Raw genomic sequence first — 27,576 nt, forward strand, 5'->3', positions numbered from 1 at the left:
GTTTTCAGCAACGACGATGCCTGCAAATCTACTAGTTCTAGTTGCAGAGCTGCTTCTCAACTGCGGGAAGCACTTGCTTCGCATGGGACAAGAAATCACCATCGGAGTTAATTGAAAACAGATCACAGACAAAAACAATTAGGTCCCTGGGAATGCTGAAGTTGTCAAAGCGAGCACTGAAATTGTCTTTCAGTTGTACAATAAAGTCTGTCATAAGGCCAGTGACGACATGATTAGCAGCAGCTTCCTCTGTATGCTTGCGTAGCCAGTTAAAATGCAGCAGCCTTATCAGAAGCATCCTGTTTTTCGACCGTGTTGATGATGGGTCTGTCTCGTTCTTGTAGTTGTAGATTGAGAGCATTGAGGTGGCAAAAGATGTTGGTTAGGAATGCCACCTTTGCAACAAACTCTTTGTTTTCAAGCATGCCGAGATGCATTTTGTTGTGATTGCTTCTTCGCAAGAAGTCACAAACTTTGTTCTAAAGCCCACAGAACCGCTTCAGTATATATATATATATATATGTATATATTTTTTTTTTTGTAACCAGCAGTAAACAGTAGCATCAACAAAGGAAGACAATCCTTAGATATTAAAGTCTATATACATTATAGATATAGTCCACCAACCTCTTCTTTTTTCAGTTGTCGAGAAACACAATCCTACAGCTCTGAACCCCCTTAAATCTAGATAGTCTGGAGTTTTAATAATAATGTCTGTAATCATCCCAAAGATAAAAATGATCTACCTAATTTCTCCCAATAAATCCACTCGAATGAAGAAACTGTAACACTTCAATTTTCATTTCATTGTGAGCATTCTGAAATTCTCTACCCACCGTGACCAGTTTTTAGCACACTCACTCTATAATTTATAATACTCTATAATTAAAAGTTAGATTGCAATAGAACAGAACTATCAAAATAAAAATTCTAGCAGAATGAAGTACACCTCTGTATGGAGTTGATTCAGCCGAGATGTATGTACAATGAAGTAGGGATGTAACTTAAGACCTCCCAAGAAAAGATACAGTAGTAGTGAGATGCGCAGCACAGCAACATCGCTACTATACCCGTTTCCTGTTGTTTTATTAATTTCCATACATAATTATTACACACCTAATGGTGTGTAATTCAGAAGTTTATTTTAGTAACCTTAAATTGATTACTTTCCAACGTATTTATTTAGACTATTAAGTCAACCTGTACTGGTACACTGTTTGCAGAGTTACTTACCAATACAATCTACTACAGTTCATGCCTTGTTACTCAACAACAAAATATCTTACAGTGGACTAAGATACTAATAAGAAAAAAAGGCTTCTAATGAAATAACCACAATCATATTATTACATTCAGAGAAATCCAATGAAAAGAAGAATGGAGTCTTCTATCAGTATGTACAAGTGTGGTGGGGTGTGGAGGGTCAGATCAATGCAATGTGTTTCAATCATTGTATTGCCTCCAGTAAAATGTGTATTATTGTGTTCAAACTACCTGAACAAAACCAGTTCTTTTGAAAGTTATGCACATTTCTTATGGTGTTAGATAAAAATAAAAGCAGTAGAACAACACACAGATGAGTGCTTAATCAGAATTAATATTTCCATAATCAATGATACCACCTCCTTCCACTTGCCTGAGTTTTGGCTTGCTGCGTTTTATCCTTGTGCTGATGTGCATCTCTGTTTGAAGAAGACAGTGCAGCATCTGTTTGAACTGGCCCCACTGGAGTCGGCTAAAATGGAATAATACGAGTAAGTAAAATAATTAAATAAATAGAACAAAATACATTTACAAACAAAAACTTCTGAATAGCTCAAATAGGTACTGTATGTCAATCGTCTCAAGTGCTCATTGGATTTTGGCAAAATTAATATCTTCCATCATAAAAAATAAAAAAATCAGCTATTTAGCTATTTTGAACAGTGACTTTTATTAGTGTTTTGATATCTCTAAATTATATTCTTAAATGCATGTTTTACTTAGAATGACATACAGATGAAAAGTGAACTTATCTATGTACCTCCAATAGCAGCCCCTTCCACTGTCAGTGTCACACACTAACCCTTTGCAATGCCACAAAGCAATATTGTTCTATGAATAGGCCACATGCATTATAGATTTTTACCGATCTCCAGCTCTAGGCAACTGGAAAACAAATATTTAGCTGACACTGTTAAATAAATGGAATAAATCTGTTTTGCGGTCCATTTATTCAGCACCTGTCAGGCGCGTCAGGTCCAATTTATTGTCACATGTCCTGTTTACAAGTAATTTTATTCATAGTAAAAACGGTTTAAAAGGCACTGCATATCAACAGGACACTCAGTACTGCATCTCCAGCCCCGCCCCACCCCTTGTTCACTGTATTTATCACATACCTCTTCATAGTAGTGCATACTGATAAATCATCTCCTGATCACTTGTTTTATCACCAAACTCCTCAATAATGCTATCCAAGTCATTGTTTTATTACTATAACATCTTAAAAAGCTTGGCATATGATATTCTTTGAGCACTGGATGTGGAAGCAGCTATCTTGTTTGTTTATGTCCGTGTTATGTCTGTGGTGAAGGGACTATGTGTATTGCTCAGATCCGCCTCCTTCTTTATTTATTTATTCCCCCCCCCCCCCCGGCTTCTACAGTCTCACTCGGCCATTAAAAGGTTTTCTCGGCTTTTTCCGGAGAAAAAACGACTACAGACCTGTGCTTGACATCTTTTTGACCGGAAAGGGTTACACAAGTAAATAGCAAAGTGAACAGTTCATTCTCAAGCTCAGCGATTTTGCTCATTATTAAAAGATATACAATAAATATTGGATACTTACAAGTTGTTTGCCAACCCAGTCGTACTCGTAATCGAACATAAAACCCCTTCGATCAAGCAAGTCTGTAAAGAGCTTCCGCAAATAGTCATAGTCTGGTTTTTCAAAGAAGTCCAACCTTCTAACATAGCGTAGGTAGGTAGACATCTCCTCTGAAATTAGAAGAAAAATGAATAAAATACAACTGATGATTATTAGTCTCACGTGGGTCAAACAAAAACAAATTAAATTTTTTAAATCAGAATAATATTTTTTTTTTTTTCTAAAAATCAGACAGCATCAGTGTTCTTCCCTGACAATTTTCCAATAGCTCACTTGGGATTTTCACAATAACAGTTCAGAATAACTTTTTCAGTATCAACTGCAGAGTGAAAGAGTGGAAATGCTCATAATCTACTGTTTAATAGGAAAACAAAGTATGCCTACCTGGAAAATTCTCACATAATACTTCTATTGGCGTCGACCTCTTTGTGTCCCCTATTTTCTGATACCTTTCTTTTAAAGTGTCTGCCTAGGTGACAAAATGATAAAACACACTGTCAATTAGTTTCCAAAGAGAGATGGTCAAAATGATCAACTATGACATTCCTCTTAAATCTTAGAGAAACCGTTAGAAAACATTTTAAAATAATTACCTTTAGACCTTGCCAGGGAAGGCTGCCTCTGAGGAAATACATAAACATGTGACCTAGCGCTTCCAGATCATCTCTCCTACTTTGTTCTGTAACAAAAGACAACATAACAGAAGAAAGGCAGAAAACACTGTATGAGAATTAAACACTTAAAAACGAAAACCTTTTATAAACAGCTCTTTTGTAAAACCAACAGGAATAGTATTAATTTACAGGGTACATAAGGACCTTTTTATTTTACTGTGTTACATGTCCCCATGTGTTGCTACAACTGTTTACGTAAGGTGTGTGTATTGTTTTAATTTTTTATTTTTTTTTTACATTTTGACCACTTTTTTAAACTTTTAAATTGCATTCCCTACCTCAAGATGGCTTCCCATGTACCTGCATGGACCTCTCAGAACTACATTTCCCATCATCCTCCTACAGTTGTAGCAACACATGGGATCATGTAACACAATAAAATAACTGTCCTTATGTACCCTTTCAGGTGCCTAAACACATCGATCCTGGAATATAATAGATGAATGAAATTATAGTCTCTTCTTCAAGAGCTCATACTTTTTTTCCGTGACGTAAATCATATTCAACAGGCCCTCTTCTACTATTTCAGTCATACAGGAACACTGCCAGGAGATTATGTCATTCAATGTGGCATGCTTCACATTTCAGGGAACTATTACCATTAGAGAATATCACCATACAAATTAGTCACCGTGAAATACTTCATGCTGTAGATACAAACAGTCATTTCTAATTCTACTAAACAGGCACTATCCCAGAGCTTGCTCTAATGATGTCAGCATGAAACTGTTATTATCAGGGGTGGATCGGGCTCATCATTTACAATCTGCTACGGTATCTCTACTGATACTCATACCAGTGTTTTCTGCAAAACCTTTCTCAGTCATAGACCTATGGATAGAGCATCATGGAAAAAGTCAGTGAGCAAATTGTTATTCACTGAGCTCCCATGGCCTTAATTTCCCTAAAAGACAAAACCCGAAATAAACATGTTTCTTCCATTCTGAAAAATATTCAGGCAGCTACGTGTAATAAGATATGGTTTTCACAGCACTCTTTCGGAAGAGGATCCCCCTGGTTTTATATATAATGTATTTGGTATTTAAATAATACTACTGTCACACACAAGTGACAAGATAATGCTGGAATCCATTTTATATTACAAAAATGAAAACATTCCTCCAATTACAGTACATAATGCTGTACATACGTACGACACACTACTCCATCAACTCAGGTAATTGATCCCGGCATTTGAACCACAGCCATAATCAGATAAAAGACAATTCACCTCCTGACACATTAATTGTACCATAAATAAAAATGCATGCGTGAAAGTGGATTGCTATTCTGGAACTACTTGTAAATCTACACTTTCATTCAGAACCTGCTACAGTACAATAATCAAGAACAGACGGTGCTTCTCCCAAATGTTTCACCAATTAAAAAAAGTAAATACACTCATTACAGCCTACCTTTTCCTAAATGTGTGTTTATGCTCATGTATCTGGCTGTTCCAGTAAGGCTCTTGTGTTCTCTGTAAGGGATGTGCTTCTTTGTCTCTGGATCAATGTATTCCTTTGCAAGACCAAAATCTATAATGTGAATAATTTGCTGGTTTTTGCTACCCGGTCTTCCTATTAAGAAGTTCTCTGGTTTAACATCTCTGTATATCAAGTTTTTTGAGTGGACATACTCCATTCGGGTAATCTGTTTGGAGGAAATAAATATCAAAATAAATACATTTTTCACAACTACTGCTGTATAAAACACATTAGTTACTATCTTACTAGGTTCTGCATCATAGTTAATCTATTAAAATTTGTTACATTGAGCACAGTACGTGTATGAAGAAATTACATGTATTCTAAACAGCTAGCTACAGTTTGTGTTGAAAATAATAATGAGAAAGAATTGGGTTGCCCAAAATGAATAATGTATTATTAAAGAGTTATCAGTTGTATTCATGCAAAGGAGAAAAATCTGCAACTTGTTCAAAATTAGAAAGAGACAGTCTCTTGAGTAGCCGGAGACCATTAGGAATACACAATGCAGTAACTAAAATGAGACTTTGTCATAAATTAATTATAAACCCTTTGTTTGTAGTTTGTTTGAAATATTATGACTACACAGTACTTACCAGTTGTATCACTATCATAAGAACTGTTTTAAGTGAAAACGTCCTGTCACAGAGATCAAACAGGTCTTCCAAACTAGGTCCCAGTAGTTCAAGCACCATTGCATTGTATTTTCCACATGGCCCGAAATAATAAACCTGAGGTACCCCATCTGTGGAAGAAAGGGGAGATGTTACAGATGTATAATGTAACAGTGGAACACACACAACATACTTAAATTAAAATTGAGGTTAAAAATTATTTATTAGCTTCACAAAAAAATAGAAATACAAATATTGTTGGATATCATAACTGGGTGATGGGTGATATAGGTCAAAATTAAATGTTAGCCTTAACAGGGCAAAATTAAGCTTATAAGAAAATGTGTACAAACTCTTTGCACTGTATCATACGACGTGTTCATTTGCATTCTTTAAAACACGGCAGACCAGTCATTGAAAATGAAAAGCAGTCTACCTTTCAGAACCTGTGTATACTGTTCTAGTTATCACACACTTTCCCATGGCAGTAGTGCTGAATCTTAATAAGGTTTGAGAGACTGAACACTACAAAGTGATCTCTGCCCAAACACACTTAGGATTCCAAGAGCTCACAGCACCTACAGTAGATTAGCCACAACTGGAGACAAACACAGTATACAAGCCTCTACCAGCCTGCTACTGTACTAAATCTCCTCATCTGGTGGTGAAATAGTTAGCATTCGGACAAAATGGACAGTTTAAAAATCGACTGTCAGCTAATCTTGGGATTTTTCTTCAGGGTTTTTTTATTAACCAGCTCTCCCAGCTGTAAGCTGTACAACACAACTGAGAAGTGCACATTCTACTGTGAAATGAAAGTTTTCAAGGCAGTTAACTGGTTTGATTCATATTACTTGTGACTGCTGACACGGAGTTGGGGCTTTGGCTGAAGATTTACAGGTACAGCAGACAATGCACCCTTCCATGTAACACAATGATACCTGTTAACAATAATGGACTCAGCACATGGTGAGTTTGTCAAATAAACCATCTTGCATTTTGGGCCCTTTACTTATTTACTTAAATGCTTTTTGTTTTTATAAATAAAATACAGTGCATGGTTTCATGAACATACTGTATCATACTATTAATTTAAGAAAGAAAATAATCGCTTGCATTATTTTCAAAGTTGCCACTGCAACTATAGTGTATTACCACAGATTAATACGCTGGTCACTGCTTTAGATATTACAGTATGTACATTCAGTAAGGAGACCACACAAATATTAAAGATCGGATTGGGTATTCCTTTCTTCAGAAACTAGTTCAAGCCTTCTAAAAGGTACAAAATAAAAGTACAGACAGACATTTCCAGCGTGTGTGAAAGTTCACAAAATACATTTAATTAAATATTTAATAATGTATTTGTTTATTTAAGCTTGTATAATATTACAATACAGGACAAAAACACAATGGCAGGTCAAATTAAAATGATTCATTCAAAAAGGAAGGGCCAATGTGACTAAGCTTGGTCTATATCTCTGCATACCAACTGAGAAAAAAAAGCAACAGTATAGCTTCCTCTCTTCTCTCTGACTCTCTTGCAAAGGCCAAACAGGATATGAAATGAAAAGCCTCTGACCAAGCTCAATTCTGTCCCAGATGTCAATATATTCAAAAACTTTAGGAACCGTAATTTTATGATTGCTAAAAAAAACAAAAAAAACACCTGATATAAATGGATTTTCATTAGTTTTTCATTAGATTTATAAATATTACAAATCCAAATGTAGTAGAAAGGCTTACTGTACTCTACAGTTAGTTTTAAAAATGTAATAGTAATAATAACAATCACTTTTACTGGTCAACGACACAAAAACATAAACCGGAGAAAACAGGAAGAAAACGTAATCTGCAACAGAGTTGGTTTTACGTCTAGACAATGACACCATTTCCTGTTACAGGGTCAACCACTCTGGGAAGAAACTGTATTCAAGAGGATCAAATGAAACAGGAGTATAAGCACAGACTTATGACACAGCCTGGGGCCAAAGAAGAACACTTTAAAAAGTATACCTGTAAATAGACATAATTAGTATGTAGAAACTCAACTTTACATTTAGCCTAATTACTAATCTTTCAAAACATACAGAATGTGTAGTAATTCCACTGTATTGTCCATTTCTTCTACTTCCCAGCATTTCCTTTGCTCAGAAGTATGTGTATACAGAGCAGACAAGAATACTGGGTGTATTCCAGTACCATTTCCTATCACTGGTGTGTACTTTGTGGGTATTGTACTTTTGCGTGCTGCACTGAAGAACAAAGCAAATGAATGGCTTTGAATCAGGGGCAAAGCACTATTGAAGGCTGTGTTTCAGCCACACCTTCAGTCCAACTGCCCCTAATCTGACCCAGCTACTGTACTGAAGAAGCCTACATCATGAAAGTGTTGTTGCCAAGCTACATAATGACTATTCCTGTTTTACTAGATTATTAATAAACTACACTGCAAAAATGAAACTATAAAAACTACTGTACTGTATGTGCAAAAAGCTGAGGTAAATGTGAACGAAAAGGAAGATGTGTGAGACAAACCTGACAAAGGTTACCATCACGGATTTTGTGGGTGTAGTACATTTTTAACCTTTTTGGTTATTACCGTAGGTTCAAAATATCATACTGCACTTGCTATTGAGGGACCAACTGCTGTAAGGTAATAAATAAGAGTGCGTCACTATATTCCTTATTGATCTTAAGATTGTAAATGTGTTAAATACTAGAGATTAGATATTTAATGAAATCAAATCAAATCATCACATAAGGGATCTCCAACACTGGTTCTGAAGAGCCCCTATCCTGCAGGTTTCCTAGGTATCTACATCATCAATGGCTGAAGATCTGCAACACCTATTAATCTTGACTAATTAGCCAATAATTAGTGCAATTAAGTAACTGAGAGCTCTGCTGAAATGAAAACCAGAAGACCCTGTAGCTCTCCAGGACCAGGATTGGAGACCCCTGAGGTATAGTGTAAGAGGAATGGCACTTCCTGGAAGGAAACAGGTTAACAATGTTTACAAATATTGAGACAATATCTCAAAAGTGTTTGGTATTTATTATCTTGAAAAAAAAGAAAAGGTTCTGGCCATTAAAACAATACATTATTCTGACACCAAAAAAAAAGTAATTCCCCTTTTTAGAGATTTGGAATACAGTATTTGAAATCTGCTAAAACCTGAATTAGAAAAAACACTTTACTGTACACTCAGTTCATAAAATAAGTATCTTACTGGAATGAGGGCCTAAAAGAGTAAGTAGCGGGGCTCCGAACTGTTTAAATAATGTACCTGTATTTTTTTTTCCATTGTTAGGGTTAGGGTTACTGGTTTAAAACGCAGAATTAATGTAGAGTACTCCATCCTGACAACTTTTTACACTTGTAACTGTAAAGTCCGTTTCAAAGCTCTTTTCAAAATGGCTGATCTTGTGCACTGAGTTTCAAAACAAACACGCTGGCTTTTCTGTTCTGTACCATGGATCGTTATTGCTGTGTTCCCTGTTTCACTAGGTGGGCAATAATCCTTACACTAGCAATGCATTAGAGTGCACTAGAGTGAAAAGAGCTTTGAAACAGACTTTAAAGTTATATGTAATAAGCTGTCATGATGTTAACAATGAAAAGAAAGATTACAGGCACGTTATTTAAACAGTTTTAGCAACACGTGGGGACGTGCAATGCTATAATTTTCCCAAACCTCGCTACTTACTCTTTAATACTGGGGGTCTTTTCAAAAGCTCAATATGAACACGTTCAAGAGTACAGCCCATTCCTTCAGATGAAATCTCACTGTTGTTACCCTGTGATACAAAGTTGCTGGTTTAAAACGCAGAATTAATGTAGAGTACTCCAAATGCTCCCATGCATTCTTACTCCATCAAAACACACTGTAAAGCAAGAATACATCTTCTTGTAAAGGGAAAAAAAAGTTCTATAAAAACGACCTTGACATTTCCTTTACAAACAATAGGTCATTCTCACCCACAACCCCATCCTGTTGGGTTTACAATGCAAGCGAACTCTACAGCGCTGCGCGAGGTAATTTGATCTGTGTTCACCAAAAGCCAGCAGCATTTAGGCAACAGCACAATCATCTGTGAACCGCAACTACAGCATCAAGCAGCTCGACATTCTCATCACAGCAGAGATAATGGCAAAAAGTTTGTTTAACGGCATACTGCACTTGAGGTTGAGCGTGTAACATTATGCTACAAACACACACAATCGGATGGATCTGCAGATTTCTTTTTTGCCAAATGTAGAAAATCAATAGCTACTTTAAATGTAAATGTATGACCACAATTACACCTTTACCTTTTGAAGCATAGAACAATTAAAAACACATTTTAAACTGCTTAAAGAAATGCAAAAAATGTCAAATCAGTTTCAATTTAGAGCATACCCTAATCGCTGCAAAAATAATGTGGCAATGCAGAAAACTATCAATGCACCCAGGTTTTGCAAATTATGTCCCAAGTTTCTGGATCAACATGGCTACAACCACAAGTAGGAATGAATAAACTTGAAATAGAGGCAATTTAACATCTGTTCCATTTTGGGGAAAATAAAATAACTTGTTAATATGCTCACCATCTGTACAACAGTATTCTGAGGATATGAGACATTGGATTAGCCATATTTTACCATTGTTCGTGAAGAACGAAATTAGAATCTCCATAACATGCTACATCATGGAGTTGGTCAGTCTCGCATGCTAAATGCTGCCCTGTAATTGGCTTCATATGAATGTTACCTCCACTACCCCAGCATTGCAGCAATACAATTCCAGCTCCGACCTAGGAAACTACTACTTCCTGGGTGAAGTCACAGATGCTATTGATTGTACAGTAGATCTAGAAACAGGGATGGGGGTGGGGTGGTTGGAAAATCAAAAGTTACCCAGTTATTAAACATCTATATCAGGAATTGAAACTATTGTTTATCTTGACGAGAGCCGAGTTCAAATCAGCATGAAGTTTTAACATCTACTCTCATGTAATGGAAATCATTCCCTGCAAGAATACACTGAACAAGGAAAGTGTTTTATAGGAAATATGTATGTGAAGAGGTCATGTGTTGCATTTTGAAATGCGAACCTCGTGGTTTTGGTTCCAGATCTAGCTCTCCTACTTTATGGAACCAGTTCATGTGAAACCTTAACATGTTTGGCCTGCTACAACACAAAACAAGCATAATTACCTACATGAAAAATGGAATCAATAAAGAAAAATGTTATCAAAGATTCAAATATTTTAATACAGTACTATTACAGAATCCATCCACTGCTATAAAAAGGACGCTGCAGGAAATTGGAAAGGGCTGGTAACCCAAACGCAAATAATGAAGTTCTGTACCATCTCCTTAGTATTAAAAGATCTCTTTCACTTAGAGTATGGACTGGGTGTCAATGCAGCCCAGTGTAGGGCTAGTTTTAGTGCTTACAATAACCCTGGCTGCCAACTCAGCAAATCCTACCCCCACCCCCTGGATCTTTTACAATCAGTCAAATAAGGCCCAAGTCCTACAGTTTTGATGCAAGTATGTTAATTTTTTAAGCAGATCTGAGCGCAGTGGATTTCCATTCCAAGAAAATTATAGAACACAACCTCAGATTATGTGCATTTCAAAGCAGCTGTTTCTCTTGTTCACTCACTGGAAAGAGGAAAATGGGAAATTCTACACTGTTATTATCAGTGCTGCTACTGTACAGTATATGCTTCAGCATTGGGAGACTGAGAGGGAAATCTGTCTTGTTCGTGTCAACTTGTGTAGGGCTACTTTATTTTATTTAAAACACTAGGTCTCTATGCACATTAAGTGCACTAGAAAATACACTGGACTATGGTGTATTTACTGACATACTAAAAGCTATCAGCATCATTCATTGAATTGACAGCTGTAAATAATAATAATAATAATAATAATAATAATAATAATAATAATAATAATAAACATTTCTGCATTTGACAACAATGTAAACTGCTCTGAATGAAAGAAAACTAGCAGTTATACATAATATGTTATGGTGACAGCCTACCCGTATAGAGTATTGTCACTGGGTAAATATGACATTACTTAAATGTGGGTCTTCTCGATATAATGCAGCAACATAAAAAATGATGTACTGTATGCAGTGTTGTGGCGGGGTGCTCCGCACCCTTAGGAATAGGTATATAAAGGTGCGCTATTTTGATTATTATTTGCATTATTATTGTTTCCATTAAATAAATATTACTGTGTTTCATTTTTCTAAATGGTACCTGGTTCTAATGTATTGCAATCGTTTATTATTTTGAATTGTGTATTGTGGCAAGGATGGGGTTAATTCCCCATCCATAAAAACCTTGTGAAGAATGTGACTGGAGCCTTAATGAGGTCATTGCTTGATTGATGGGTAGTTAAGGCTCCAGCCACAGTATAAAAGGACCCACTTTGGGCTCATTAAGGGGGTGGATGGAGAAGGAGAGAGACGCACAGAGACAGAGCTCCAAACAGACCATTGCTACTAGTTTTGTGCAGTTTTTACAAAGGTACTCATTTGGTTAGAATTGCTGTATTTTGTTTTGTGAACCCTTTGTTTTGGCCCGGGTGCCCTTTTGTTTTGTGTTTTCAAGAGTCTTTTGTTTTTATTTAATAAACATACTGCTGCTGCAGTTTCAGTCCTGCATTTCAGAGTTCTGTGTACTGCTTCCTGGTCTTGTCACACACCACACGGCCCATCCTGCCACAAGTGTATTTTTCAATTAGGTGTAATCAGCGCTCCAGATAAGGTTTTGGGTCTGGGAGTAACGTACCCTCTAATTTTAGCACTGAGAGAGTGAAATGTGTTTTCAGTGGGTAAAATGCAACATTACCTTGAAGTCGAGTAATCTCAATAAATACTGTACAATCTTTAATGGTAATGGGGTAGGCATTAAAAAAAGAGCCTTCCAATATTAAATGCAATGTTACTTTGTACTACTGTACAACCAGGCGTGTGTTTTACAAGGCTCTTTATCGGCTCAGTGCATTTTCTTCGAGGTATCACACGGACTACAAATTAATTTCGTTACTTATATTTTAACATTAAATTCTTAAACTCAGTGAACATGTTAAAACTTCAATATAAAGCCATGCAGATAAATAAAATAAGGAAATGCACTAATACGTTATAAAACAGTTAGTTTAATATTATAGGCACCTTTTTTTTTTTTTTTTTTTAGTGGTTGCTTCTAATGATGGTTCCAGTTGGATTTGTAGCTGGACTGGGGTGTTTACGCTTCAATCTGTAGGTTCGGATTTTTCTTATTCGTACTGTGATTGACTGTAAAGACAACAGGACTAGCAAGAGAGTGGATAATGTTTGTTGGGTTGGTTTTTCTTGTGTAAAGTTTCCTAGTAACTGAAGACATTGTATTCTAGGAGATGTAGTTGTTAGTGGAAGTATAAGGGGAGGTGGGAGGGGAGGCAGACAAGCTGTGCAGCAAAATTGCTATGCATATTTTTACACATTAAATTTAAATTTAGTGTGTATTTCTAATTTTTAATGAGTAAAAACGGCAGATACGCAGCTTATCTGTACCGCTTGGTGTAATTATATCTCTCTGCTTTTTATACATCAGCTGCACCATTGCAACCAATAAACAATGCACAAAGGCATCTTATTTATTATTACACAAAAGCCACAATGTTTTATTTGCACATTATTTCATAAAAAAAAAAACTCTACTGTAGACTGAAGCCCTTTTAAGACAACTGAATGAAACAAAATAGCTAACAGATTTATAATGCATTATTGGGAAGCAAGAAGCTCAATCTGGAGAATTAGAACACAATCTCTCAGCTCCAATCACTTTCTTCAGGCAGACAGACCATTTTAGGTGACACTTACTGCTACTACAATTGTGAGATGAATGAATAAAGACTGAATATCAAAGCTATACCGTCATACAGTTAAGAAGTACTAAAAAAAAAACATAATATGAGGGAAAGTATCGCCTTTCACATGCTCATATCAGATGCAGTTTAGATGATTGAGCATTTAACTCATTGATTTACAATACGAAATACTTGTGCTGCACAGATTACATTGCACAGTGGTCTTGTTTAACTTTTTTCAAACTACTTCCACGTTTTGCTTTAAGATGCCATTTTCATTGCTCATGTACTCCCTTAGCCAATAGCAGGGCTAGGTACTAAAGGGCGCCCGCCTCCCTGTCAATTATCAGTGAGGTGACAATTGTAGTGGCTGATCACTTTTAACCTCCTCTCTCAAAAATACCGTGCCAAATTTCCACATTTTTCCATTTGTTTTAGAAATGGACAAGTATTCAAAACTTGATCAAAGTATTTAGAGTACTCGATTACTCGGGCTCACCCCTAATTTCAATTTTAATAAATGCAAGCTTTCCAAGCCAGTTTCGACAGTAATTTATGTTGACAATAATCAATTTTATCTAAACACAAGGAAGTGTGTACTCCTTTTAAAGAAATCAAGTAAAGTAGTTCAGACTTAGTAAATTACTATTTTAAGGCTTCCTTCATTCTCCCTTTAATAAATTCTCTCTGACATGTAGTGGTGCTCAAGGCAACCTCCCGAGCAACAGCTGGTTTGAGTACAGTAGATCTACGTCAGAGGATGGCTTGATCAGAAAGAAAGAGGATGAGAGAACAAAACTACATGATCAACAGCTTGCAAGTACAGTACAGTAATTACAAAGCTCCAGGGATAAACCCACCCTATGTGCAAGTGAGAAAAGCACATTTCTGCATACAATGGACAGGAAACTGTCCACTCATGCAGCACAAACATGTGACTGCCTGGACTCTTATGACCTGTTCTGAAAAAAAAAAAAAAAAAGAAAAATCTCATCTCTGAGTGGGTGCTGCGTGCAATGTACTGTGGCTGCACAAATCCAATGAAATGCAGTTTAGATTAACTTTTGTGCTTGTACTGTAAGCATATTACAGTAAAACAAGCCTGTAGAAACTTGGGATCTAGTTACATAAATACAGCTATGGCCAAAAGTTTTGCATAACCTAGAATTTTAGAATTGGGGCGTGTCCCCCTCCCCCCAAAAAAAAAAAAAAAAAACAGAAGCCATAACTGTAGTACAGTATTTCATGTCAGATTTTGAAATGTCACATTTTACAATTACAGTTTTTACGTTAAGTATGGAAAACTACAAAGCGGTATGTAATTCAATATGTTGACGTAACATTATTCAGCAGGTTTCATTTATGAAGCAAAATTAGTGAATTCTATATAGTGATGCAAATCTTTAGGACATAGCTGTACAATGTAATAAAATAACAAATCTTTAGGCAGGTGGGGAAAAGGGTGAATTATTCAAAGCAGTGATGTATTGACAGCATTAGACAACACATCAGCGGATTTGCAGTCATAAAGAAAATGAGTGTCAAGTTGATCTATATCAGCATTACAATAACCTATTACAGGAGGCAGTGTGGTCCAGTGGTTAAAGTCCAGGGCTTGTAACCAGAAGGCCAATGGTTCAAATCCCACCTCTGCCACTGACGGTCATCGGTTCAAATCCCACCTCTGCCACTGATTGACTCACTGTGTGACCCTGAGCAAGTCACTTAACCTCCTTGTGCTCCATCCTGCAGATGAGATGTTAAATCAATGTCCTGTTCTAAGTGACTCTGTATATAATGCACAGTTCACAGCCTACCTCTGTAAAGCGCTTTGTGATGGTGGTCCACTATGAAAGGTGCTACATAAAAATAAATATATTATTATTATTATTATTATTAGAATGCCTGGATTAACTAAATTAACAGGTGCAAGTACAGTACATTATCTCTTAGTAATAAATGACCTTCAGATATGTTGGTTTACATCTTTATAATTCCCAGTATCAAATTAATAATACATTTTTCTCAAGATAGGAAGGATTTAGAGAAAGGTACTGTTGAAGAGACTCATGTTTTATTAAACATTCATGTTCGGATTATGCTTTAATAATAGTTGTATCCCAGAATAGAATCCCTTACAGACAGGCTGTACTGCATTAGCATTTTTGAGGCACCAGGACAAGGTCATACAAGCTTCACAAGAGCATCAGACACATTCAAAAAAAAAAAAAAAAATATGGAATGAGTATTAGCTAGAGTTTGCGATTCTGTTTGGGTTATAGAGCTGAACTCCTACATTAAAATCCTCTAGTGTAGTCTTTCAACTTCACTACATCACTGCACAGCCTGGTCCTTCTCAGAAACCTACCGATTAATACTGAACATTAGTCAGGAAGGTACTGAGACTAGATTAGAATTAAACAAACTGTACAACATGGCTAGTCATGCATCTGTTCAAGAGCAGAGAGACAAGAATGCAGCGCAACATGAGTCTGCAAGACACATGTTGAGGTTTTGATTATGATTTCAAATCACAATTGTTTAAAGGGTATTTATTTATTTATGATAAGGTAAAAATAATGTTCTGTATTACCCCAACTTGACATGAGCGCAATGCCCTCACTGAACAGCTTATCAATATCAGTGGTTAATTCTGTAATAATTAATGTGTGCCGGTTGAAAAACGTTAGTCTGTGCCATTGGTGTATGATAATTACATGCACTTTCAGGCATTTAAAAATAATTAAAAAAAAAAAAAAGATTAAACCCACTCATCCGTAATCGGTTTGTTTTAAGCCAAATTAAATTGTAATGTGAAATTTACCAGGGACTTGGGAAGATCAAAGGGCAAAATACTCGGTTACAGCAACACAAGATAATCTCACTCATGATAAACATAATCATAAACACAGTACCAGAACCAGACCTATACTGTACTGTTTTATACACATTACAATGAGTAATAATAATACAAGGCAGGTCTGGGGTTAACCAGGGTTTAATGTAGAACAATCACCATTCTCTTCAGAAAATTGGTTGCTATTGCATCAAGAAATTAATTAGGTCAGAACACCTTACATTTACACCCAGGCTGTTCATCTAGAAATGAAGATCTGAATTTTAATAAACCTTGCTCAACAATTATTTGATTCAACTCCAGCCACTTGTATTAATATACTCACAAAGTCTTCAGAAGAGCAAAAGGTTTTTTGCTATTACGATATTTTTCATGACATTTCGGAATGCATTCTGTCCCTTTTATGTATTTGTTGAACCTAGCAGTAAGTCATAAAACTGGTCGGTATAATTGGTCATTCAATAATACCACCACTCCAAATGTTTTGTTCAACTTTTTCCCAGTGGAGCTAGCTGTACCATGTACGTGACTGTTCATCAATAAGGCAGGTTAGTTACTGGGTGGATATAAAAGGGCTTATATGAAAGGCGTTAAAACGGTTTCCTATTTTTTTTGTAAATTTAGACTTGACAAAAAAGTCAGACTAGACAAAAAATAAGCCACCAAATATCTTGAGGGGCACTTTATGCTTAATTTGTTTCAATATGCTGAAACACAATCCTTTTAATGCACTATTGCCATAAATGGATCTTACAGAGATACTGTTTTGGGTATGGAATATGTACAGTAATTAAAGATTCCACCTCTGTATACAGTAACCGACCAAATACAATAGTCAAAATTCAGAAACAAAATCACAATATTAACAATGCTACAGTAAATGGCAATAAGGTACATGTTAATCGTCAATATATGAGATTAATATATGAAGCATTTAACCTTTCAAAAATTGAACCTCAATCCCTGCTGTTCAAAGATGTGCTGGGCAAGAGCTGGATGTTTTATTTTCTTGTGGTCAGTTATAAAAAACATCAATCTGGGATCTGTCTCTTGAGAACTAAAACTAAATTAAAAACTCTTGTTGGTTGATTCTGCTGCTACTTGTTATATAGAGCACCAGCAGGAGTGTACAATAGCAGCACTGTAGTAACCTTCCACAGACAGCCTTTTATTAGACAACAGCCCTTGTTCTTGAGAGCCAACACCAGTTATTTGACATAAGGGAGCAAAAATAAATAAATAAACATAAAACCTAATTATCAAATCAGTGCACATACACAACTCGTCAGCTATAAACTATTAGAAAGGCACATTTGTATACAGTATCTTGACATGCTGAGGAGAAGAAAAAAAAAAAAAAAACTGAAAATGTGCTACTCGTTATGTTTTTTGGTACGAGAGAGACCGTGACATGCAAAAGTCACAGTTTTACATACTGTACAGCTGGGTGATTTGTTTAAAAAAATATTGTGTTTGAGAACCCTCATGCAAATATTTAGGTACACTAGTTATTCTGCTTCACCGATTCCAGCATCAGGTATCCCACTATTACCCCAGCTCCAGCTCAGTGAAGAGTTTTATGTTTGGAATTTCTGAAAACAAGCAGTCACTCTGCAAGCAGCATCGTCCCACATAGAAAACACAGTTCATTTGATCTCTGTTTAGAATAACAACGACACACTACACTTGGAAACAATTATCGTGGCCTAATAGATATATACTATTTGTTTTAGTTTTTCTGATGAAGTTATTTCATTTGATGTTTCTGTTTCTTGTTTAATCTCTAAATGTACTTACTTGGTATACAATAGAACTGTCCAAACACAAATGCACAAAAATACGAAAGCAGAAATGATACTACAATTCCTATTTTGACATCCAGTAGCCACGGTCCTCTCTGTCTATATGACCTGTGAGAGTAACAATTTTGACGAGACAAAATTAAAATTTTTTTTTTTTTTTTTTTTTTAATTAAAACTCCAATTTAAGGTAAAACACCTTACAAGGGACAACAACAGTAATGCCAAAGTAATTTTAATGGTATTTGCTGCTATCATAGTTAAACTGGCAAAAACATGAGGCCTTTAGCTGGGGCACTAATACTTGAAAGTGAAATTATAGTGCAATGGCGGGCTTTCCACAAAGTAAAATTGACATTAAAGAATTGGTTACACTGTAAGCTTTTCAAAAGGAGATGGGACTGTAGAAAAAAATATTTAAATCATTTACAAACTTCTCTATTGTTTTTTTTAGCAAGAAAACAAATATGAAAAGCCATGATGCAGCAAGTTGCTAAAAGTCTTAAAAACAGCAGAAGACATCATTGTTTTTTTTATTAAATTGAAATTCAGTTTCAATAATAGGAAACAGCCTTCGTTGCTTAAGAGTACATTTCTAGCGGGCTCCTGAGTGGCGCATCCAGTAAAAGCACTCGCTAGAGTGCAGGATGCGCTCTATAGCCTGGACGTCGCCGGTTCGAGTCCAGGCTATTCCACAGCCGACCGTGGACGGGAGCTCCCAGGGAGCGGCGCTCAATTGGCTGAGCATCGTCCGGGGGGAGGGAGGGTTAGGTCAGCCAGGGTGTCCTCGGCTCACCGCGCACCAGCGACCCCTGTAGTCTGGCCGGGCGCCTGCGGGCCTGCCTGTAAGCTGCCCAGAGCTGCGTTGTCCTCCGACGCTGTAGCTCTGAGGCGGCTGCACGGTGAGTCTGCAGCGTGTAAAGAAGCGGGCGGCTGACGGCACACGCTTCGGAGGACAGCGTGTGTTCATCTTTGCCCCTCCCGAGTCAGCGCAGGGGTGGTAGCGGTGAGCTGAGCCTAAAAATAATTGGGCATTTCAAATTGGGGAGAAAATAATAAAAACTAATTGGCAACAACTAAATTAATAAAAAAAAAAAAAAAAAAAAAGAGTACATTTCTGCAGTTTTCTAATTTGATACATTTTAGGCAGACTGTTGTATGTACAAAAATAGAATAGGTGTTGGTTACAAGCCAACATAGTTAAAGAACGGGAGCATCCAAGGAGTTAGGTTAAATAGAAGTGTTGGGGAGGTCTCTTAAATTTAACCAAATCTATGGTAATAGAAAGCTTTGCCATTAACAAAATGCAGATGGAGACCCCAAAGCATCCCCAATCCATACATTATTAATAATCCTTACCTCCTGATCCTAACTGCTTGTAGAATCTGTATTCCAAGTGTAATTGTGGGGCCCTGGACTTCATTGGTTCCTAGATGAAAACAAAAGATAAGTGTCATGTTTAAGTCATGCTTCTTTACATATTAAATAGAAAAAAAAAAAAAAAAAAGTAATAAAATAAAGACAATGTTTACTTACCAGCTTAATTGCAACATATTCATTTGTGTACAAATTTTTACCTGAAATAGAAAAAAAGAATGATCAGTTTCCACTGCTGAATTTTAAATGCACAAGGAAATTGACAAAAAGCAATGTCCACATCAAACATTAATGAGAGGTTATACTCTGGATAACTCTATGGTGCTTTTAAACTTGGCAAGATGATCTTATTGACTAAACAAGACAAAGAACGAGTTTTTTTTATATATTGTAACAAACAGTATTTATTGTGTAATTCTAAGTGACCAACTACAACAGTGAACACAGAAAGGCACCTGAAGCAACTGTGTAAAAAAACAAACAAACAAACAAACAACATTTACTGTTCATTCTGTGGGGCTGATCAACAGACGGAAAAATACTTTATTCAAAATAACAGTGTACAATTCATTGTGTATGAAGACTTCACTGCCTTATTAAATGCATGGTTATGAGAAGTAGGCCTATACCATCCAGGCTGGCAAGAAGATCAAATCATAGATACAGAAAATATCCTACAATCAAGTAATGCAGTATTGTTAGAAATACATGGATGTTGTTGAGCATCAGTCGATCCAAATTCACATACAGTAGTTTACAACCATTTCAACACTGTTGTTTGGAATACAATCTAGGGCACTTCCACACACCTCTAATACAGTACTACAGGATAGCAGCAAGAGAGTCTAAAACATTAAAATAAAATCAACTTGTACTGAAATTCTATAAGCCTTTAAATTTAACATGTTGTATACTGTGGCTCCAGAAAGTTTGATCGAATGAAACCATATACTGTATCAAGAAAATAATGCATATGCTGTATTTTTTTTTATTGACAGTTCGCCAAACAAACAGATAGGGCCATAATTGATGCAGGCAAGTTTTCCTGGTTGATAGATCCTTCAAGGAAGCCCATTTTATGTTGTTTTTTATGCTAAAGGCTATCTTCCATGAATACTGAACACTTGTTAATATAGAACAGAATATCGTCATGCCTTCTTCCACTATATATGGTAGTTATTTATTTCTTTTTTAATGTTTTTATTTCTTTTTCTGCTGTCTCCCAATCCTAATCCGCAGCAAGGCGCTGCAAGCAAGACAGTAGGGAACAGACCAAAGGTGATTTTGATAATATGCTTTCTATTTATAGTCCTTCCTTATTAATCTTCCATTACTGCCACAGCACAAATGCCAGATATAGTTTATCAGGAAAATTGAAATCTGTCAGGGAATTAAAGTGTGAAAATCATCAAGAAAAATTGTTTGATTTCATCTTTATGTTACTCATGTCACTACCAATTTTTTTAAAACTATTTTTTAGCATAATTATCATCATTACTATTGTCTACTGTGACGTTCTTGTCACTGGGTTTCAATAGACCTAGCACGTCTCGAAGAAAATTCCTCAATTGCAGAATACCTGTACCGGGGCAGCAGTGTGGAGTAGTGGTTAGGGCTCTGGACTCTTGATCGGAGGGTTGTGGGTTCAATCCCCAGTGGGGGACACTGCTGTTGTACCCTTGAGCAAGGTACTTTACCTAGATTGCTCCAGTAAAAACCCAACTGTATAAATGGGTAATTGTATGTAGAAATAATGTGATATCTGTATAATGTGAAATAATGTATAATGTGATATCTTGTAACAATTGTAAGTCGCCCTGGATAAGGGCGTCTGCTAAGAAATAAATAATAATAATAATAATAATAATAATAATAATAATAATAATAATAATAATAAAGTAAGAATTCCATGCTCCTCTGAAACAGACATTTAAAACCAAACTCTCGACTCCTATATCTGAGATGCTACTGGCAGGCCTAGTAATATATCTGACAAGTGAAGCTTACAAGCAATTAGCAACGGTTGACTTTCTAAAGATTTGTCTGGCTTGAGCAGATTACTCTTTAGCAATCACAAACTGCAACACTGGCAAGTCAGTTCCATGAAATGTATATTTATTACCATTTTGTGTTTCTCTACAATCTGCTCCGCGGCTTTCAACGGGAAAGTCACGCCTGTTATCACAGCCTTTTCTTTGTGTGTTGTAATACTGAATGCCCCCTTTACCTATGATAGGTTAAGATTAAAGTATTGTATTACTGACGGAAACAACTAGACTCACAGTACTGTACTAGAATTCCACACTAACCCCAAGACAACCTGGACAAAATCACCCCCCCTATGTTCAGTGTCATGTCATCCACTAGATCTATATAAGATGTGTGAGACAGTTGTAATAAAGCAGAAGGATCTTAGTGACTTAGTTCACAATGGCCATTATTGTGAAGGTGCATGTGCAACTGGCTCATCCCTTAACAGTGGTGGCATTTACCTTTAACACTGGACAAGACACACCTGTTTTCACTCAAACAAAGTGATGGGAGCTACACATTGTGGGTTTTGGCAACAGGTCAGCTGTCACCTCTTTTTAAAATGCTAGTTCTTGGAAACCAACTTCCTCCTGCAAATACAACAGAGCTGGGACAAATACCCGAATATTCGAACGAATATTTATTGACATGTATTCGGCTACAAAAATCAGATGCTCGTATTCGCTAGAAATGACAAAAAAACCTTGCACTTATGTACCACCTCACCAGACATTGCGCAAATGAAAAAGAGCTCTGTGTGATAAAACAGAGGATTAACACAGCAGCTCGAGCCTCGATTTAAGTGCTAGACAGCAAAAAGTAAACAAACCAGATTATGAGTGCGCATGCATAGTAATTTCTATGGAAAGCCATCTTGGTCAAATAAGCATTGTGCTGCTTTAGAGTCAGAATCTCATGGGGCAGAAAAAAGGACGTCATTCAGAAATGCCTTGCCTAAACAGTGCCTAACTTGCTGTAAATGCTGTGTAGTGATTTTTATAAAGATACATATTTTTTGTTGCAACTCTGTTATGTGGAATGTAATAAACGAGAACCAAAACAGTGAGTTTTCCCCCTTCGTTTTACAATGCCATTTCCACATTTATTTTATTTGAAGTGTTTAGTTACATTTCAGTTTTCGTTTGCTTGTTCTTTATGAAAACGTGTCTATGGCCACTGTTTACCGTGAAGAAACGGCAATGGCAAGGAATGAAAAAAAAAAAAAAATTAAAAATAAATAAAATGTGTTGTCAACTTTATGTACTATCTATTTCGGGAATAAACAAAACAGCGTTTAGCTTAAACTGCTATTTGGCATCCTTTGTTTTATAATTTATTCACTGGGGTAAAGTAAGGCCTACAAAACATATTCTTTACTCCTGGCATATTTTTCTACTTTAACGTATTACATATTGTAACGTCTTGATGTAAAATAAAGGCGCACACACAGGGGCCACGACCCCCTACCGCTATCCTGTCTCTGCCTGTGTTCTGAGCAATATAATGGCATATATTACTTTTTGAAAACAAACGAGTATCCAAACAAATACTTAAATTATGAGCGAATATCCAAACACGAAAATCCTGCATTTGTCCCAGCACTAAAATACAATACATATTTTTTTAGGATTTGTTACTTTCAAGGCTGCTTGTATCTAATCTCCTGTTCATGTCCCTTTTCTTTTTATCAGAAATTAATGGCATGCTAATCTGCTATACACTAAAAATAAAGGCCTACAAAATGCTGTACAGTCATGAACATTTTGTCCTAAGTACTGGATTAATTTTCAGTCCACAGGGTATTACGATAATTATCACTGCATAAAATGAAGAGAGTTCTTTGAAATGATTAGGCTGCTTCATATGGTTGAGATTGCTCTGAAATGTAGATCAGTGTTGGTGTACTCAAATTAGTCATAAACTAGCAGAAACATGATTAGAATGATTACTGTTAGGATTTTTCTTCAGATACTAGTGCTAATAGGATAGTACATGTAAAACTAGTGCTGGGATGAACACAGGATTTTCCTGTTCAGATATTTGCTCATAATTTAAATATTCGTTCGTTTTTCAAAAAGTAATAAAAACCATAATATTGCTCTGAATGCAGGGAGAGACAGAATAGCAGCAGGGGCAGGGGGCGTGGCCGTGGCCCCTGTGTGTGTGCCTTTATTTTAAAACAAGTCTCAACAAAAAATGTACAGTATCAGGGCTAGAGGTTAACTTTTTAAGGCAGTAGTGAGGATTTGCGACCTGCCTGGAAAGAAGGTAGCAAAATGGTCTTATTCAGTAGCGGTGTTTATTCAACTAATAATTATATATAAAAAATAATTTTAAAAATAAACACCTACCTACTGTTTTAAATAGATTAAATATTCCAAACTATCACATAGTAGGCCTATACTTAAATCAGAAAGTATTTATTGAAACCACCTTGTGCTCAACTAAGTAATGGAACTAATGCAATTCCTTGTAGAAATGTATTTTGCTTTTTCCTTAAGTTCTACAAGAATGCAACCATATCTGTAATCTAAGCATTTGATATGTCATCAGTATGGTTAACCAGGTTATGATTCATCAGTGCAAAATTAAGTGATACAAAATTACCCTCTTATGTCTTCAGTTGTTGACTGAGATTTTGGTAACTAACAAATCACACACATCTATAGAGAAAAAAAAAAAAAAAGTAACATGCGCCACAATATCATTGAATCCTGCATTGTATGGCCTTATAAATTATTACAACCACAACCAAACTGTTTTGAAAATGAAAGCTAATTCCAGCACGGTATCGCTACATTTAATTGATTCATGCAACAGGTTATACTAACTTGCACCCTGCCTTTTCACTGCATTTTTAAATGCTGTACAATTTTGAAGAAATTAACTAAGTAGTAATAACAGAATAAGGGATATCAACCACGGTTTAAAGAAAAAATAAACCACAATACGCTGGGTTTGTTTTATTAAACAGTGGCATTAGTTTGCCATGTGTGTGTGTGTGTGTATCTATATACAGCTGAGTTGTAGTTTAAGTGTGCTGCCATATCTTAAGCAATTATTTATTTTCAATATTGACATGCAGCAGTTAAAAAGGACACATGTTGCAGAATTGGGATGTCACCTTGGTCATTACACCCCCTTGTACTGTGTGTCCAGAATCTCCAAGACTTTATAAAGGATTAGGCTGGAAAGGATGAGGAAAAAAAAGAAAAATAAAGCCACTGAATTGATCAGGAACAAAAAAAAGGCAGTCATAGGAAATGTAGTCGAGGACAGTGTTGAAACCCGCCTCTCTTGTGTTGTTTTCAACTGGTTAACTTTGTTATCTCATTGAAAGTGAATTATCCAGTCTAGCATACAGCTGTGCTAGCTGGACAGACACTAAATTGTTTGATATACTTAGCCCAATTTACAGGAAAGGTTATAGCATACTTGTTGTATAAAAGATACAGACAATGAACAACCTTTTAGTTAAAAGCAAGAATGACCACAAAAAAAAACTCTTAAAATGGGAGATACAAGCTGGTCAAGTCACAGACTTATTTCAAAGTCACCTTGCAGTCAAACAAGCCTTGATTCCCTCTCTCTCTAGACATGAGGCAGACAGCTGTGAAGAAGCAGGCTTTGAAAGCATTTTCTAAATCAAATTACCCTCTTTGTTAACAAGGTCATCTTTTTTAGTAAAGCTCCCAGATTCCAAAGTGTGTACTGCACAGCATCTCTGCTTGAGAAAGGCAGGGCCATTCTAATGACACAAATACACCAACTGCTCAATGTGTCCAAATATTGTAGCTAAAAGATTAGTGCGTGAGCAAGTCTGAAAATACTACTTTAAGCACTGGTTTGCTTGGACTGCAATCCACAATGGTAATAAGAGGGTGATTCAACTTGGAGTCCCTTATTCTACAGTACATCAGAAGGACTGTACAGTAATTTTATACCTCACACTAACCTGAGCAATTCTGAAAAACCAAAATGCTGAGATTACTTATGCCATCTGGTACTGCAGTGCAAAACTGCTACTGCAGCTCAGTTGTAAGTGGTCAAAACCAGGCAAATTCCTAAAATGTAAACTGCTTTAAATATGCATGCAAGAGAGGCGGGGGTGGCACCAGTGTTTGTCAGGACAACTTGGTTGGTTTTGTCACTTGACCTCACTTTTAAAAATAATTTGATTGAGCCACCGTTGAGAGATAAGCAGGGTGGCAGTTCGACTACCATCTCCCCTGGTGAGGCTAAAAAATGGTGAGGGAGGAGGAGGTAACTCAAAATCACGGCCCAGACTAAAAGAGAGGTTTAAATGTATCTGGCATGAAGACAGCTGGTAGCTGTCACTGAAGGTCGACATGCATGTGGGAGTTATTTCCTTTGTCGAATGTCTGCTTGACTTGATGGTTGCAAGGATTTTTGTGTCAAACAAATTATCATATTTGCAGGTGTATTTAGAGTTTCCTGCCTGAAGCTGTGCGTAGCTCTACTGTGCTACTGTGACGTACAGTGTACAAATTTCATACGCTGTACGTAAATATTTTGATAAATTCTGGGTTAAAAAAAAAAGTTAAAGTTAAATGTAACTTTTTCTAGCTCACTGAAGCTTACCACATTATCAAACCTGGCAAGGCAAGGATCTTTGGTGGACCAAAGGTCTTCCTTTACTTCATGTATGTAAAGAAAAATGTTTTAAAAACGGTTACCCCTTAACTTACCTAATCTAAGTTCTCCAAAATTGCCACATCCTATTTTTTTGCCCACACGAAAGTTGGGTCCTACCATGAGGACTCCCGAGTTGGAGGAGCTGCTGCCCCGTGAGTTGTGACCACCCGACCGTCCACTCGGCCTCGCCATCCTGTCTTCAGGTTTGTCCTTGTCTTTCTTTTTACTGTCCATATCAAGTTTACGGTACTCCACTTTGAAGAAAATGTTCTAATCCGTCGGGCCACCCTCCCACCCCGCCCCCCCCCCCCAGAAAAAAAAAAAAGCAGCTCAGACTGTAAACTCTGGCATTGGGAGCATGACTGGGAACCGCAGCTGCCCGAGTGGTTCAATCACTAAAGTGCAGTCGATGGACAGCCCAGAGCAGCATATTCATCCCATTCGCAGAGGGTTGGCTGCTTTAATCTTCCTATGCAGATGAATGGAAGATCCTGGGACTACCGCGATACAGCACACGTTAATCCTGCCAGCAAATGGTTCTGTGCTGTGAAAGACCTGTAAAACAAGAAAAAGATGTGAGTTAAAACAAAACTACAAAACGAGGGTTTTGTGAACAAATAAAAAAACACATCCCTGGGGGTATAATGAAAGAGGAATGGCACTTCTGATAATCCACAAACGGGATTAGCCCTACATTTTCTTGTACAATACCTACAATCAAACTTGACCTAACAATCATATACCTATCAATCAATATCTAAACTTTTTTTTTTTTTTTAATTAACAAATTAAAGTCACATGACCACAATGTGTCAGCTATCTTACATCACAGGTCAGATTTTCCATGACGCTGACAGTTAACATAATTGTCTACCGATTGTTATTTTAGTATTTTGTTTTACTGTACTATTTGTATCAAATACAGTAGACTCTCCCCAATCCAAACCAGTTGGACCAGACCCTGTTCAGATTTGTACAAATACAGACAATGTATTATGGCTTGTTTTGAATTCTAGGTCAGAACAAATAACAGGGTGTGGATCACCGAGATTCTGCTGCGTTTTACAAACATGTTCTCAGTGTGTAACTGCAGCCACCAAGGTTATTTTGTGTGGACACAGGAACCCCCCCCCCCCCCCCCCAGTTACAGCTTCAATCAGCATTTTAACAGAGTGGGCAGATGCTGAGAGCATGCAAGTTGGATGTTAATCATTGTTACATCCCAGTCATAATTTGGGCATTTAATTTGTGGTTTACAACACTCACTTTGTCAGACTGTGTTTGCCGAAGGTTTAATAGTGCTAGACAACAGACTAGCGAAGGAACCTTCTAACCTTCGAATAGTTGTACACAGCCC

General features: G+C 36.7%; 1 protein-coding gene across 3 annotated transcripts in view; it reads right to left on the reverse strand.

Moving 5' to 3' along the window:
* Window positions 1–27,576, reverse strand: part of LOC131698744 (casein kinase I) — a 55,611-nt gene that overhangs the window by 11,928 nt on the left and 16,107 nt on the right. For all 3 annotated transcript variants that reach the window (XM_058992458.1, XM_058992465.1, XM_058992461.1), the window contains exons 2-10: window positions 26,273–26,774; window positions 19,692–19,732; window positions 19,515–19,584; window positions 5,624–5,772; window positions 4,959–5,193; window positions 3,463–3,548; window positions 3,254–3,338; window positions 2,831–2,979; window positions 1,637–1,735 (exon numbers count right to left, since the gene is read on the reverse strand). In XM_058992458.1, coding sequence (XP_058848441.1) covers window positions 1,637–1,735; window positions 2,831–2,979; window positions 3,254–3,338; window positions 3,463–3,548; window positions 4,959–5,193; window positions 5,624–5,772; window positions 19,515–19,584; window positions 19,692–19,732; window positions 26,273–26,453 — 1,095 coding nt within the window. In that variant the 5' untranslated portion in view covers window positions 26,454–26,774. The remainder of the gene's footprint in view (window positions 1–1,636; window positions 1,736–2,830; window positions 2,980–3,253; window positions 3,339–3,462; window positions 3,549–4,958; window positions 5,194–5,623; window positions 5,773–19,514; window positions 19,585–19,691; window positions 19,733–26,272; window positions 26,775–27,576) is intronic.

The sequence above is a fragment of the Acipenser ruthenus genome, chromosome 2 (genome assembly GCF_902713425.1).
Source record: "Acipenser ruthenus chromosome 2, fAciRut3.2 maternal haplotype, whole genome shotgun sequence".
NCBI lineage: Eukaryota > Metazoa > Chordata > Actinopteri > Acipenseriformes > Acipenseridae > Acipenser > Acipenser ruthenus.